The following is a 16,413-nucleotide window of genomic DNA, read 5'->3' on the forward strand; positions in this document are numbered from 1 at the left end:
GGGATGACGCGCTACCAATTTTGCTCTTGGAAACCGATAAATTTATCCATATTGCACTATAACGATCCTAATATGTCATTGGAGGATATGCATTTTCTTCATCCAACCGTTGAAATATACCCATGTCGTCGACTTGATATCTAATTGTTCTGCTAAACTATGAACTATATAAATTGAAAACTTATGTAAATGATGTTTATAAAATAAAACACCTCGTTATTGAGAAGAAAATTGCAATTTTGTTTATTAACTTTTAAAAATTTTGTCACTATAGTTAACAATACAGTAAACATTTATCGTCTTTTCTAACAAAGAGCTTCGATTCTTTTGTTCTATTTCAACCTGGTTTCCGACTGTGAGTTTATGTAAAGATTAAGTATCGAGAATTGATCAGAAGCATTTATTTCGTCATCAGTTTTTTTTCCTTATTGGCACATAAGCTGTTAAAATGGAAAACATACATTAAAAGTTGTAAAAGGCTAACTACATTATTTTTGTGGATTTGTTTTCATAACACAAGCTTAACCTTTTTAATTTTGAATGTTCTTTTAGCAGAAATGAAAACAGTTTTTGGCTATCAACAGAATGTAGCCAACAGATGTCGATGGAATATTGTATAACTAAGTAAGACACGGACAAGATAATGCATGTAACGGGTTTTCATGTTTGAATGGTTTTACACTAGTAATTTTCGGTGTGAGCCAAGGCTCCGTGTTGAAGGCCGTACTTAAGGTGTAATACCACCAAATCATGGTATGTCACATCCGGTTGCATACGAAAGTAGGTCTAAAAAAATATTCCCTTGAATTTGACCGTTGTACAAGGTAATTAATCCTACATTTTATAGCAGTAAAACTATTTCTGTGTCATAAACATATGTCTTGGGTATTTCAAAACACCGTTATTTTTTATTTGTGATTTCTATAGAAAATTTTGTAATCTTGAGGTTACATGGTGACTAAACCTTGTACACAGATAGAATAAGGGGAGAAATTTTATTGGTTAACTTCCAATGATGGTTATTTTCTTATATGCAATGAAATGTTATGCGAAACTTTTTCTATAGAACTGGACAGGATAAAACTTTTCTCATGCCAAGTATTTCTTTATTTAAAACAAAGATAAATTCTGCACAATTTTTTGAAAAGTGCAAATTTAACAAAGACTAATAGTGGAATATCAATGGTGGTATTACACCTTTAACCTATAATGGTTTACTTTTTAAATTCTTATTTGGATGGAGAGTTGTCTCATTGGCACTCACACCACATCTTCCTATATCAAGATAATGCATGTAAATGATTAAAAAATATATAGTAACTTACCCATTGCTGATTTTCATCCACAATAGGATAGTTTTTCATACGATAATTAACGATAAAAAAAAAGATCGCAGAACGGGTTGCTAGAAATCTGTTCGCAATTACGAATTGTTTGTAACTGACTTAGGCGGAAATGGACGTTAACCTGGAAATGTTTTGCAAAAACGCCCTGTCGTGACAGAATTAAAGACGTTATATGAGACCTCTTTCCCTATTAAAGACTCTTTATATTTTACTATACAGATAAAGCTTTACGTATAAACGTAAGCTTTATACGTCAATGACCCCAACTAACCTATAAGCCCCGCCTCCTGATTGTATTTCATCAACAACATCACGTCACGACTATGACAACGTAAAGTAACAATGGTCAAACTTTTTATGAATTTAAACTTTTATGTCTTCAAATTGGTTATTATAGGATTAAACACATTTTTTCTAGAGGTTATTGATGTGTAAACCGGGGCGATTAACTCACAAACTGAATAAAATATGTTGAGTTTGTGAGTAAGAGCCCTGTTTACACATCAATAACCTCTAAAATAATGTGTTTAATCCTTATAATTCTTCAGTCAAACATTTGTGATATTTAATAAACATTTTTGTTGTTGATGGCTACTAAATAGATTTACCATCAAAAGCACAATGGCAAGTCGTAACAAAGGAGTACGCCGCCATCATGACTTTCTAAAAACCATAAATGTCCGATAAATACAACGGAATCTTAAATGAAATAACACCTACCTCAAAAATTGCATTTTAATTAAAAGACTATTTATTATGTTATCCGAATTTGAAGCGTACGCGTAACGAAATAATCTTTCCCTTGAAAATATTCCTTCGTTTGACGTCGTGTTTTGCCATGACGTAAATTCTCCAAATCCTAACCCTAACCCTAACCCTAACCCTAACCAAAAAATCCAAACCCTTTTTTGACAATTTTTGTTACATACTTTTTCAATTTTTTTCCTTTTTTTTCGATTTCAGTATAAAGACAATATACGTATAGTGTCTTGAAATATGCAATTTATTTGTATTCGGCACGAAACGGGAAATTCCCGTTTCTAAGCCTCATACAAATAAATTTCATATTTCAAGACACTATACGTATATTGTCTAAGTAGATATTGTATCCCTTTGTTGTGATTTTAGAATGGTATAAGTCATATTTACATTTGTAAATGTACATAAAGATGTTCAACAGTTTTGATCTATTTTTATAGGACAGGCATAATGACATTACGTAGATAACCGTTATGGAATCGGGAACTTGTAGATTCATGAGATTATTTTTTTTATTTTGTAAGACGTACTTTATGGATATGAAAAATTGCAACAAGGGGGAAAAAATTAGCAACTGCATGGCATCATCAAATTGTTTTATATCATTAAGATTTTTACAGCTATTGTTGTCTTTTCATTATTTTTTTTGGATAGAAATCCCTTGTTTTATGTAGCCTAAAGTATAATAACAATAAAGCAACACCTATTTCAATTTCAATTTTCGTTTTACTGATCAAACATGAAAATCTAGACCGTCTAGCAAGCAAGCTAACAAAAGATACTATCTTTATCTACACACTCAAGTCCATGTGCTAGTTGTAACATAAAAACAATTAGGGACACAAAAAAATCGATATAAGACTACTTGAAGTTACTTAAAAATAGTTCATAGCCAAATAAACTAATAATTAACTATATATTAACCAGAGAACCCATTTTTTCCCAGAAAACAATGGCAAACATCCAAACATACTATCCACACTGATATGTATCCACACTTGTAACCATGTGTAAATGATGACGTTTTCCCAGAGTTTTTGCTTAACTTACCACTTCATATTTTAATGAATAATCTGTATTTGTTTTGTATTAATGTATCATAATACTTTTATTGGGGTTTACCAGGAGTAATTCAGGATGGTTCATATACAGGTTTGCAAAAGTTATGATTACTCGTTTTGCATTTAAAGATATAATGTAACGAATAGCTTATTGATATTTGTCGTAATCTACAATGAAAAGCGCATTGTATAGGAAAATTTGTTATAAAAAAAAAGAGTGAAGTTTAATATACAGTCAGGGAATATTTTTCTTTTTAACAACAAAAACTAGGAGAATGTTTGGTGAAACAATAATGTTTAATTGGTTAACATAAAAAAAGAAATACGTATATGATTTTTTTTCCGATACACTAGAGATGAATAATGTAACAAGGAGAATATGTGCTATGTATGACAAAGAGACAACTTCACCACAGAGACAAATGACATAGTTATAAACGAAGGGTCACCATTTCGCGGCAGAGGAAATGTCGGGGCTTCCACACTATGCAACGGTTCAAGTGGTGTGGAACAGATTAAAGATATATGCATGTACCTTCAATGTAGCTCCACAAAGGGGACTCCGAGCTCCTACCCCCTAAGTATAGGACTCTGTTTCAGTATTCAACTATCAAAGCACAACCCATATCGCATAGACAAATACATAGGTCTCGATATAGTATACTGAACGACTTTAGAAACGCAACATAAGTGGTTTTTTTTGCGTTATTTGTGAATGAATGTGACAACGTCAAAAGAGACGATGACTGCCTGTTACTAACGCCAAAATGATTGTCAGAAATGTCAACAAATTCTGTCTGACATTTTTGGGGTTCTGTTTTACACCTTCTGATTTTACATTTGTTCAACCCATTAATTGGTTTTGGCAATTATACGGTTGGAACTTCAGGGCTTAACATGTTTTCCTTCAGTCAATTCTTTGGCAATGCAGTTCATGGGAAACATTTATGGCATGAATTTGTACTCAATGGCACTCGGCAATTTTGTTAGCAGTTGACGTTGCGGCCTTAAACATGATTGGCAAATGACGTTGCATAATCAAATTCTGTTGATGTTTCATTGTCACTACGCGTTGATCTGTTCATTGATGGCCAGTAACAACTCTTATCTACTTGTGTCGTTGTCGAAAGGACAGTAGAACGAGTTTCTGAAGTCATACGGTATGGTTGCAGCACATTTATGTTTTCATGTTTGCAGTATTCTTAAGGGCTAATTCAGTTCTTTGGTGTTTTTTTTGACTTGGCAAAATGAAGATGCAACATTTAAAAAAAGTATGAAAGGCAAAGGATTGAAAGAACTGTTTCACAAAGCAAAAAAACTGAAACAATCTTTCATAGCACCAAAATTTCGCTTTAAGAAATTCGTGCGACTTCAAAAATTCGGTATGTTCAATAACCACAGGTAAGTCAGATTTTGATTTTTTGTAAGGAGAAAGAAGCATGATAAGCATGAAAAGTAATTGTAAGAGAATCAAAAAAGATTTGTTTAAAAATATCAACAAAATGAGTGTTGCGTTTCTAAACCCGTTCAGTATATAACGAAAGTAAAACAATTCAAACGACAAAACTAAAGGCCTGATTTATTTACACGCTGACAATATTTTATACACATGTAAATTAAAAAATGCTTTGAACTTATTTCTTATCCGATTTTTATGTATTTTTCTTATCTTCGAAAAACCTAAAACATTTGTAGTTTCTATGATTTTTCAGGGACGTATATGAGTCCTTGGATTTTTATACTTTTGTTTAAATCTTTATTTTTCATAATTTGTTTTAACATGGACTTAATTATCTTGTCATAATTAACTTTATTCATATAAAACTGTGGCACACAATTTAAAGTTTTAATTTTATTCATAACCTTTTAAAACTGATTTAAATTTAAAAACAAATGCAATGATTTGTCTGGTGCCTGCGACAGAAACTGTTCAAAATAACATTTCAAACACCAAAAGTAAAAATGTCATGAAAAAGTTATTTTGTTAAAATTTGCATTTGAAAAAATACCAATGACATTATCACATTTTTCTGGGTGTATTCAAGGATTTGTATAGTGTATTGTATAATTTCTAATCAAGAAATAACGGTGTCCAACTGTACTTTTAGAGCTTTGATTTTTTGTCGCTGAAGAGTTATCGAACTTTTAACATACATAACAAATTCGGAGTTGTCTCCCGTTCATTTCCTTAGCAACAACAAAGCACGAAAATGGCTTTTCAAGATGATGCAGAAAAACCTAAAAGTAAACGCATGTTTATTAACCAGGTGGATGCTTACCACGGAAAGAATTTATCAAAGGTAAATGCAGATTGTATAAATTTATAAACGTTGTTTTTGAAAATCAGTAATTGTCATTTAAAATATTGAATATTGTTGAAACTACAAGCCCTCTATAAAATACATTTACTTGAACTATATTTCATACAGAATATTTCTTTGCTTACCATAATAATGATATTTGTGTTAAACTTAAGTAATTAAAAGGTACCCAAATTTATTTGTTTCTAATAGGGTAGCTTACACTGAAAATTTGGTGTTATTCTAGTATTTTATAAATTTTAATGATTCATGCATGAGAGGGAGTAGGAGGGGTCCTGATCCCGAAATCCCGGGCTTAAAAACATGAGATCCCGAAATCCCGGACTTAAAAACACGAAATCCCGAAGTCCCGAAAGTTGAAAAAAGAATTCCTGGATCCCGAAATGGTCAATCCCGAAATCCCGAGCTTAAAAACACTCAATCCCGGAGTCCCGATAAAGGTCCTATCCCCCCTCATGCATGTTCCTCTTTATGAATAGAGTCAGTTTATTCATAATATATTATACTAGTGCTGAATTTCTAAAATATTCTTCTTTCCTGATATTTTAACCTTACCTTATTATAAAAATGATGCATTTGTTCCAGTCTATTGGTTAATAAATGTCATTCTATTGTAATCTGTCAGATACTGATATTTTTTATCCTTACAGTTTTTATCTAGATGCGTAGTTGGTGCATCTTTAGAAGAGCCAGAAGAAGAAGATGATGCCAGATCAACTAGCAGTTCCATTATTGCACTACCAAAAGAAGGATGCTATGAAATTGTTGGTACCGTCAAAGATGCAGAGACAACAAAACCAGAGTTTGTCAAGGAAGTCATCAATGTTAGTTATATAAAAAATAATGGAAAATGTAACACAAACATTTTATCATTATGTTATGAGTCTAATTTCTTAAAAAATGCAAATATTCTTTTTCTTAACAGAAAATCATATTGTTTGACTTTCTGTGCACTGTTACACAATGATGTTTACAAATTAAGACATTTAGATCTTACAGAGCCCCCGCGGGTAACCAGGGTTTGTTCAAATGGTTATTTTATGCAATAAATTATTAAGTTTAAAGTTAGTACATATATACTAGAGTAGTTTGAATTAGATATTCATTGACTCAATATCTTTGTTACTTAAAAAAGATAAAATATGTCCTTTGTAAAACAATATTTTGCATAGAATTTTAATGTATGTGATAATATATTTCAATGTTTATTTAATTTCAGTTTGAGAATAAGGACCAGTTATATGAACAGCTAGTAGAGTGTGATGTGATAGTGTATGACATTACACAGGACCCAGACCAGATAGATGAGGCAGTCTGGGCAGTTTCAGGTATGAATGATCTTTATTCTCATTAATAATACACATAGTTACAGCTATAGTAGAGTGTGATGTGATAGTGTATGACATTACACAGGACCCAGACCAGATAGATGAGGCAGTCTGGGCAGTTTCAGGTATGAATCATCTTTTTCTCATAAAAGAGGGACAAAAGATACAATGTACCAATGGGAATGTCAAACTCATAAATCAAAAATAAACTGACAACGCCATGGCTTTTAAATGAAATAGGACAAACAGACAAACAATAGTACACATATGACATATCATTGAAAACTAAAGAATAAGCAACATGAACCCCACCAAAAACTGGGAGTGATCTCAGGTGTCCTGGAAGGATAAGCAGATCCTGCTCAACGTGTGGCACCCGTCATGGTTCTTATGTTAATTAAAACAAATTTCAGTGGGTCATATTCATGAGAGGGAAGGGGATTACAGTTACAATGTAAGGAAGATATCCGATATCATAAACCGTACACATAGTAAAGTCACAGAGAAAAATGAATATGAACATTGAGATGGTTTCAAAGGAACAAATTCTCTGGCACAGACACTGTTTCAGATTATAATATCAATGTCATAAATACCTTCTTGTGGTTTTGATAATTTTCAGAAGTTTTTATACTTTATGTTAGAAAATTGGAATGTACACTTGCTCTACATTTTGTTTAAAAAATGATTAATCAATTTATTTTATATTTTTCAGAGATTCACTCAGACCTAGACAAAATAGAGAAACCAAAGATGTTTATATTGATATCTTCTGTGATGACCTGGGCTAAAAGTAAATCTTTGGATCCTGTAAGTATTTATTGGTTACTATTGTGATCAAGCAAAAAGTGAATTTTCAGATAATTTTGGAACACTGAAATACAAAAATCAGGTATTTGTTACTACATGTATAATTTTGATCAAGTAATAATTAATTTTATGACCCTCTTGTTGAACCAGTAAAAATGGTGCTAATTTAAAAGCTATTACTTTTTAAGATAATGCAAGAGAAACATTTTATTACTTTTTAAGATAATGCAAGAGAAACATTTTATTACTTTTTAAGATAATGCAAGAGAAATATTTATTGTGACCTTCAAATGAAGCTTTGGAGTCGACCATAGTTTTAGATGTTGTATATACAAATATGCATAAGAATAACCTACTGATAGGAATGATCTTGCATTATCTTAATAAAATGATTCTTTTCTAACAACTGGAACAGTCTGAATAGATTATACATGAACTCGTTAAATTGAACAAATTATAAAGAAAAAAATAGCAACACTCAAAATAGATATTTAGTGATAATATTTATGTACAGTATAACGTAAGTTTGTATAGTGAACTTTATATATTGAAAATAAAAATTATATGTTTGTTGTTTATAGGATGATCCAGAGATCCCATTCACAGAAGATGACTACAGGAGGAGGAAACCACACCCTAACTTCAAGGAACATATCAGTGCTGAGAAAACCGTTATCAAACTGGGAAAAACTGTAAGTTGTTATATAGAAACTTTTGAAAAATTATTTTTTTTTAGCTCATGATCAGCAAAATATATTTTTACGTCTCCAGAAATTTCCTTTTATTCTATCAAAGATTGAATTGTTGATGTTACTCATACCTGAATGCTTTATTTCTTGTGTATTTTTATTTTTTCAATGGGACATATTTTTTATTTTCAAATATACAATTCTCAAATGAAACATTCTTTCTATAAAGAAAAATTAGAACTTGACAGTAGTAGAATAAATTTCCTATGCATAAACAAAAAATCATGTCAAATAAATGGTTCTGTTATATTTTGTAGAACAAAGCTAAGTTGGTGACATATGTAGTGGCATCTGCTTTGACATATGGTGCTGAGGAATCCATTTTCCATTACTTGTTCAAAGTAAGTAATCATAATTCAAACTTATATCTATATTTCATTGTTTTTAAAGAATTTAATATATTGATTGTTGAAGAGAAAGCTAGCATCATTAAATATATATTCATTACATACATTGTAATATTATATCTATAAAATTGAGAATGGAAATGGGGAATGTGTCAAAGAGACAACAACCCGACCAAATAAAAAACAACAGCAGAAGGTCACCAACAGGTCTTCAATGTAGCGAGAAATTCCCGCACCCGGAGACGTCCTTCAGCTGGCCCCTAAACAAATATATACAGTTCAGTGATAATGAACGCCATACTAATTTCCAAATTGTACACAGGAAACTAAAATTAAAATAATACAAGACTAACAAAGGCCAGATGCTCCTGACTTGGGACAGGCGCAAAAATGTGGCGGGGTTAAACATGTTTGTGAGATGTAACATGTTTATACATAGATTTAAATGTGTACGAAATTGTACTATGTATATATCTGTCACAAATTTTTCTAATTATTTTTTAATGTCATATTGAGGGCATTACTAATACATGTAGTCTATCACTGCTACATGTATATATAGGGACTGGCTTTAATCTAGACATCATTTTTAAAAAAGACAATGTCACATCATGTCATGTGTAAATAGATAGATTTTTGTTTAGTTTAATTCAGCTGTAATAATATTATTGTCCACATTATCACTATTCACATTTGACACTTTCAGTCTGCCTGGCACAATGCACCTCAACTTTTATGTTTTGGAGATGGACAGAATGTCATACCTACAATCCACATCAAAGATTTAGCAGGGTAGGTATTAGTAGATGATTTCTTTCCCTCTTTTGTCCTGATTCAATGTACATATTTACGTTAAAACCATATATCAAATTTTTTTTTCCTTGTTGTTGATTTTTCCTTGTGATAAACCTGAAGCCATTATAACCATTATACTCTCTGATTGCCCTGACTAGAAATATTTGCACTTATTAAACATTGAAGCTTTAAACTATGGTTATATTTAAGAATTTATGCATACTTTTTACTGCATTTAAAGACCTCTTCTCTTTTTTATACAAAATACAGCAATGGAAGGTGAGTATAGTAAAAGAGATAAATCAAGAATGAGCATTTTTAACACATATGAAGCAGGAAATGTAGATAATGACTATATTTATATTTTTATTTCAGGGTAATTCAAAATATTGCAGATAGTCGACCGAAAGTGAGATATCTGATTGCAAAGGATGATTCCAACAACACTCTGTTTGAAATTGTCAAAGTATGTATACTTTTTTAAAAATAAATTATAGAATTTACAGGAAAAAATATTTACAATATTTACTTTATAGCCTTATTTGGTCAAAGTGTATGTCAATTGATGGTTAAATTTTACTTTATTTTTTGGAAGTTAAAACCCTCTTCTAGTTAATAACAGAACTTTCTCATGTTTTATGTTGTTTCTAAATTTAAGTTAGATTTTGTGTTCAAATTTTAACAGTATTAATATATAATTTGATTTCCTATACTTTCAGACTATTATTAATTATAAATTACTGAATTTAACCCTATTTTGTTGTGTAATTGCAGGCTGTTAGCTCAAATCTGGGAACAGGAAAAGTGAAATCAATTACCAAGGAAGAGGCTTTGTTGAATAAAGATATTGAGGTAAGCCCTAAGGGAGATAATTTGAATAAGTACTGTTTACACATAATTTTCAAAAGTTTTTATCTGCAAAAAGTAAATAAATATGCTACAAATGCTCTTATCATTCTGTACGCCATGTCTTTAAAATATATTTTTTTCAATGTAAAGCAGAAGAGAAATTTAGTCTTACAATTTCAAGTAACAGCTCTTCTACATCAGTAACACCAATTCTTTATCAATATTCATTAAGTAAAATGAAGAATTTAGCTATGTTTTTGTAGAATTTAATTTGAAATGAAGATTTCATTCATTTAAATGAATACATATTAGACTGAAGAATATGTCTAACTGTTATTGGCTATGTCACACAGATAATTTATAATAAATTTTATGTTTAATTTTCAGCAAGCAGATTTTGACATGTTGCTAGTAAACCTTAGAATGGATGCTGTTAATGTAAAGGAAAACATGAGAATCAGCTGGGTATCAGAATCTGGAATGGTAGATAACATCATGCAGACTATCAAAGAATACAAAGATTCAAGAAAACTTCAGGTACTTATTATTAATTTTAAAATAATAATAAATGAAAACTTGTTGGACAATAAATTATCATATTTATACCCCACGCAACGAGTTGCGGAGGGTATAATGTTTTTGACCCGTCCGTCTGTCCGTCAGTCCGTCCGTCAGTCCTGTTTCTTGTCATCGCAACTCCTCTCAAACCACACAACAGAATTTCACGAAACCTTTTCAGATAGTAAGGACATACTATGTAGTTGTGCATATCGACGGGAAATTGCGATTCAATTTTTTTTCTAGGAGTTACGCCCCTTTGAACTTATTTACTATAATGTACTACTGCAACAGTTTGTCATCGCAACTTCTCTCAAACCACACAACAGAATTTCACGAAACCTTTTCAGATAGTAAGGACATACTATGCAGTTGTACATATCGACGGGAAATTGCGATTCAATTTTTTTTCTAGGAGTTACGCCCCTTTGAACTTATTTACTATAATGTACTACTGCAACAGTTTGTCATCGCAACTCCTCTCAAACCACACAACAGAATTTCATGAAACCTTTTCAGATAGTAAGGACATACTATGTAGTTGTGCATATCGAAGGGAAATTGCGATTCAATTTTTTTTCTAGGAATTACGCCCCTTTGAACTTATTTACTATAATGTACTACTGCAACAGTTTGTCATCGCAACTTCTCTCAAACCACACAACAGAATTTCTTGAAATTTTGTAGATAATAAGGACATACTATTTAGATGTGCATATTGGCAGGAAATTAATTTTTCTTATACAATTTTTTTTTCTTTCACTTATTTAATTTCTCCAATGACAATGAGGGGACGTGGGGTATGTGAGCGTGCTCACTAAGGTTCTTTAATTTGCAGTCAGTTGTGGTTTAACAGGAAAATTGATATTATGTAGAGTTTTAAAATTTTGTATGCATCATAAATCCATATCCATACATGTTGCAAATATTTATTTTTCCTGTATCAAGTATTTTCTTTGAAAATTTAACTCGCAGAAGTGAAGATATTAAGTGTCGCACAAAATAAAGTATTAGAATCTGATTTACATGTGATTCATTGATTTGTTTAATTCAATAATTGTAAAATTATTTCGTTTCAGCCATTGAGAATCTGTGTATTAGGTCCTCCAGCTTCAGGAAAGACAACTGTTATTCAACAGCTTTGTGAATTCTACAAGTTACATCATATCAAAATCAAAGATGTTATTGATCAAGCTATTGATGATCTGGTAAGAAATTTAAAGTTACAAGTTTCATTATAACTGCTCAGTCTTAGAAAAAAATCTATAATGAGACAAATTAATTTTAACCCAACAATAAAAACCAAAAACATGTGTAGGGCAATTAACAACTTGTCTATACAAATTGTCAAGCTCTAAATTGTTTAATAAAAAGAATGAGAATGAAAACATGGAAGTGTTAAAGAGTTGAAGCTCATTCAAAAAGCATAAAAAGCCAAAGGCCATCAATGTGTCTTAAACACAGTGAAAAAAAAAAAGAGTTTTAAATTGAATTAAACAGAAACTAAATCAAAGATGTGCCTTAAACCTTAATTTATTTTCTGTTTTTAGAAAGCCCAAGCTCGACGTGCAGATACTGAAGAGGAGGGTGAGGATGAAGATGATAACAAGGCACAGGAAGCACAAGAATTACTGGACCAGATCCAAGAGGAAATGGCTGGAAATAATAACAAACTGACAGATTCTAAAGTCTTGCAATTTTATAAAGAAAAATTACATTCCATGCCATGTCAGAATCAAGGTTTTGTCTTAGATGGTTTTCCAAAGTTGAAAGATCATGTGGAGAATGAAGAAGATGGCTTGTTTAATGGTAAGGAGTAAGATTTCAATATTCAATATGATTAACAAAAAAATCTCAATGTTACTGTCGTAAAATTTTCAAAATCTTAAATCAATGATCAAATTATCCAATAACAAGAATGTGTCCATAGTACACGGATGCCCCACTTGCACTATCATTTTCTATGTTTAGTGGACCGTGAAATTGGGGTCAAAACTTTAATTTGGAATCAAAATTAGAAAAATCATATCATAGGGTACATGTGTACTAAGTTTCAAGTTGATGTAACTTTAACTTCATCAAAAACTACCTTGACCAAAAACTTAAACCTGAATGTCACACTATCATTTTCTATGTTCAGTGGACCATGAAATTGGGGTCAAAACTATAATTTGGCATTAAAATTAGAAAGATCCTATCATGGGGAACATGTGTACTAAGTTTCAAGTTGATTGGACTTCAACTTCTTCAAAAACTACCTTGACCAAAAACTTTAACCTGTAGCGAACGGACGGAAGGACGGACGGACGAAGGAACGGAGGCACAGACCAGAAAACATAATGCCCCTCTACTATCGTAGGTGGGGCATACAAATGAAAGACTGCTAAAAGTTTTTAAATCTTTTGTGAAAGGATTTTGAATGGTAGTTTAAATAAAAATGTTTTTTTCTTCACAATTTAAGGTTATCTATCAAACGGGTTTTACATATTAACAAATGCACAAAGTCTATAATGTCCACAAGATAGTTTGTATATTGATAAATAACTATCATATAACCTATTAAAACACTGAGTCAGCAAATTTTAATATGAGGAAATTTGTTTTCAGCCACAGATGCAGAAGAGGCAGAGGAAGCTGATAAAGAGGGGAACTATGATAAGAAATTAATGCCAGAATTTATGTTCTGTCTGGAAGCCACAGATGAGTTCTTACGTAACCGTGTGATGAACCTTCCCGAGAGTGTGGTACATGGTACACACAACACGGAAACTGAACTTAACAGAAGACTGAAAACTTACAGAGACAATAATGATGAAGAAAATACAGTTCTGACATATTTTGATGAACGTGAAATTGATATTGTTAAATTAGATGTAACTAAAGATGATTCTAAAATGATGAAAGATACAGTAGATAAGATGAAGAAAGTGATTGGAGGAGCAAGGAATTATGGTAAGTAAAACACTGCATGACAGTCAGTAATATAAACTTGTACATTATTTGTAGGTACAACTGAGGAAGCAGTAATGCCCATTTGTAAAGTTATCTAATTTAATGTATTTATAAAAGATTAAAGAATAAAGGAAAGTTGGAAATTATTTTATTTTATTCAGTCTATAGTAATCTACCTCTTTTGACAACCATTAACTTACTTTTGCCAACAAGTATTATTTGTTGATTATTGAAAAACTTACCAGCAAATAATTTTAATTTCAGGTCCAACTCCTGAAGAATTGGAAGAAATGAGAAGACAAGAAGAAGAAGCAAGACTTAAAAAAGAAACAGAAGAAAGACAAGAGAGAGAAAGAAAGGAAGCAGAAGAATCTAATCTTAGAAAACAAAGACAAGAAGAATGGGTAAGACCCAAAGATTACCATTTTTTATGATTAAAATGAAAATTGAAAAGATCACAAAGGATTTGATATTAACAGAAATGTTTGGTATATGTCAATGAAACATCAACACAACCACAGAAAAAACATACTGTCAATAAAATATGTCACTGTAATGCTTTTAAGAATACATGGTCAAACGTTTATACTACTCCGTTTTTCTCATATTGCCATTAATATCAAAATGACTATAGCTAGTTTTAGATTTTTTCACATTATGAATGAATTTTTATCATGGACAGCTTTAAAAGAAAAAGAGAAAAAAAATCTGAGAGTCAAGATGGAATTATTTTATTTCTATGAAAGATTTTTTTTTTACCTGCCAAAATATTGCCTTAGCATGTTTTAATTTTGTTCAAAATAATGAAAAATGTACAAACTTGAAATCTGATTATAGTCTGGAGATGTTTAGGTTTTTTAACTGATGGTTGATCTATATTGAAGTATTGTATATTTATTTATCAGACGTCAAGACTAAATGAAGTGAAGAGGGAAGAGTATGAATTATTAGAGGCCCAATCTATACCACTAAGGAATTACCTAATGAAACATGTGATGCCTACACTAACACAAGGGTTAATAGATTGTTGTAAAACTAGACCTGATGATCCATTAGATTATTTGGTAAGTTTCTACTGTGTGTATTAAGTTAAAATGGTTTTTAAGTGAAAAATGGACCGAACAGTATTGCTTACAAAAGTTCAAGTGTGCAGAACCGTAGCTCGTATATCTTTTTGACTATATGGTCCACTAAAAGTAAAAATTATCATAAGGACTCAAGAGCTATGGACCTTTAAAGGCATATGAAGGCTTCGAAAATGAAAGCAAAATGAATAGAGTTTTCTTATGTGCTTCTTACACTGTCAAAAGAAAGATATTTAAATAAGAATGGGACCATTTAAATATTCGGCAGGTTTTTTAGAGTGCTGACCACAATTGCAAACATATTCTCATGACAAGCTCTTTCCATTCACACTAAAATAAGTGTGTTTTTCCTTTGGAGTCATTACAATATATGATTTGTTCAGTGGTCCTAAAGAAAGTTGTAGATGCAGAAGTCTTAAAGACGCAATGATTGATTCTTTTTTTATTTTATCATAACTGCAAATGTCTTTAGATTAAAGTGTTGAAAACCTATTAGTTATTATGTTATAATAACTAATTATTTTTCTACTTTCAGGCGGAATATTTGTTTCAGAATAACCCACAAGTAGACTGATAAACTGCCTATTTACAAGTGACTCTTTTTAAATCTGTGATATTTGTTATAGTGCCTACCATTTAAGCATTTAGTATGGCACACTTTTACTTCTTTACCAGATATTTATTGTTTTTTTTAATTGACAGAAATAACATTCCATGAAGCAATGTAAAACCATCTATTATGAAATGGTTATTAAAAAAAATATATAATGTTATCAAGATATTTTGTAATAAGTTTGTCTTGGAAAGAAAATTTGAAGATAAGAATTAAGTTAAAATATATTATAATTTATTCATCTAAACATGTTGTGTATATAATGTAAATAAATATAACATTAACTATTGTCTATTCAGTTTTTCAATTAAGTCATGCTAATTTGTTCATAAACAAGAAAGCATGCGTTGTAAAAACTTGTTATACTAAGCATACTCCCCCTTGAAATTATCTGAAAACAGGAAGAAGGAGTTATGTAGATTCAAAAGACACACACACACATAACAACTCATGACTATTGGGATGCTCATCAAATTCATTGTTCTATTTGGTTGCACAAGAGAAAAGTGTGGTGAAAATTTTTAATATAATAAAAGATGATGTGGTATGACAAGTGACCAAATGACACAGAACTTTACCACTATAGGTCATTGTATGGCCTACAATAAAGCCCATACTACAATCAGCTAATAAATGTCTCTGAAATGACAAATTTTAAACAAATCAAACGAGTAAACTAATGGCCTTATTTATGTACAAAAAAATATAAAGGAAAAACAAACATGTAACACAGCAACAATCAAAGACAACTGACCTACAGGCTCCTGATTTGGGACAGACATATACATACAGACTGAGAATGTTATGGGGTTAAACATGTAAGCGGGATCTCAAACCTCC

The 16,413-nt window shown here is 31.1% G+C and overlaps 1 protein-coding gene across 1 annotated transcript; it reads left to right on the forward strand.

Moving 5' to 3' along the window:
- Nucleotides 1–5,324: 5,324 nt before the first annotated feature.
- Nucleotides 5,325–15,860, forward strand: LOC143068735 (adenylate kinase 7-like). The gene is made up of 16 exons (XM_076243004.1): nt 5,325–5,466; nt 6,138–6,311; nt 6,707–6,815; nt 7,531–7,625; nt 8,207–8,317; nt 8,632–8,715; nt 9,428–9,513; nt 9,892–9,982; nt 10,291–10,368; nt 10,753–10,902; nt 12,003–12,131; nt 12,474–12,732; nt 13,531–13,875; nt 14,140–14,279; nt 14,781–14,939; nt 15,496–15,860. The coding sequence occupies exons 1-16, from the start codon at nt 5,377–5,379 to the stop codon at nt 15,532–15,534; spliced, it is 2,139 nt and encodes a 712-aa protein (XP_076099119.1). The 5' UTR covers nt 5,325–5,376; the 3' UTR covers nt 15,535–15,860.
- The last annotated feature ends 553 nt before the right edge of the window (nt 15,861–16,413 follow it).

Source organism: Mytilus galloprovincialis, chromosome 3 (assembly GCF_965363235.1).
Source record: "Mytilus galloprovincialis chromosome 3, xbMytGall1.hap1.1, whole genome shotgun sequence".
In the NCBI taxonomy this organism is placed as follows: domain Eukaryota; kingdom Metazoa; phylum Mollusca; class Bivalvia; order Mytilida; family Mytilidae; genus Mytilus; species Mytilus galloprovincialis.

What these genes read in the sequence shown, in the direction of transcription:
- LOC143068735 (XM_076243004.1), top strand. Translation starts at nt 5,377, where the DNA reads ATGGCTTTTCAAGATGATGCAGAAAAACCTAAAAGTAAACGCATGTTT. An exon ending in TTGTCAAGGAAGTCATCAAT is followed by an intron (nt 6,312 to 6,706) that starts GTTAGTTATATA and finishes ATTTAATTTCAG; the next exon opens with TTTGAGAATAAGGACCAGTT. An exon ending in AACAAAGACAAGAAGAATGG is followed by an intron (nt 14,280 to 14,780) that starts GTAAGACCCAAA and finishes TTTATTTATCAG; the next exon opens with ACGTCAAGACTAAATGAAGT.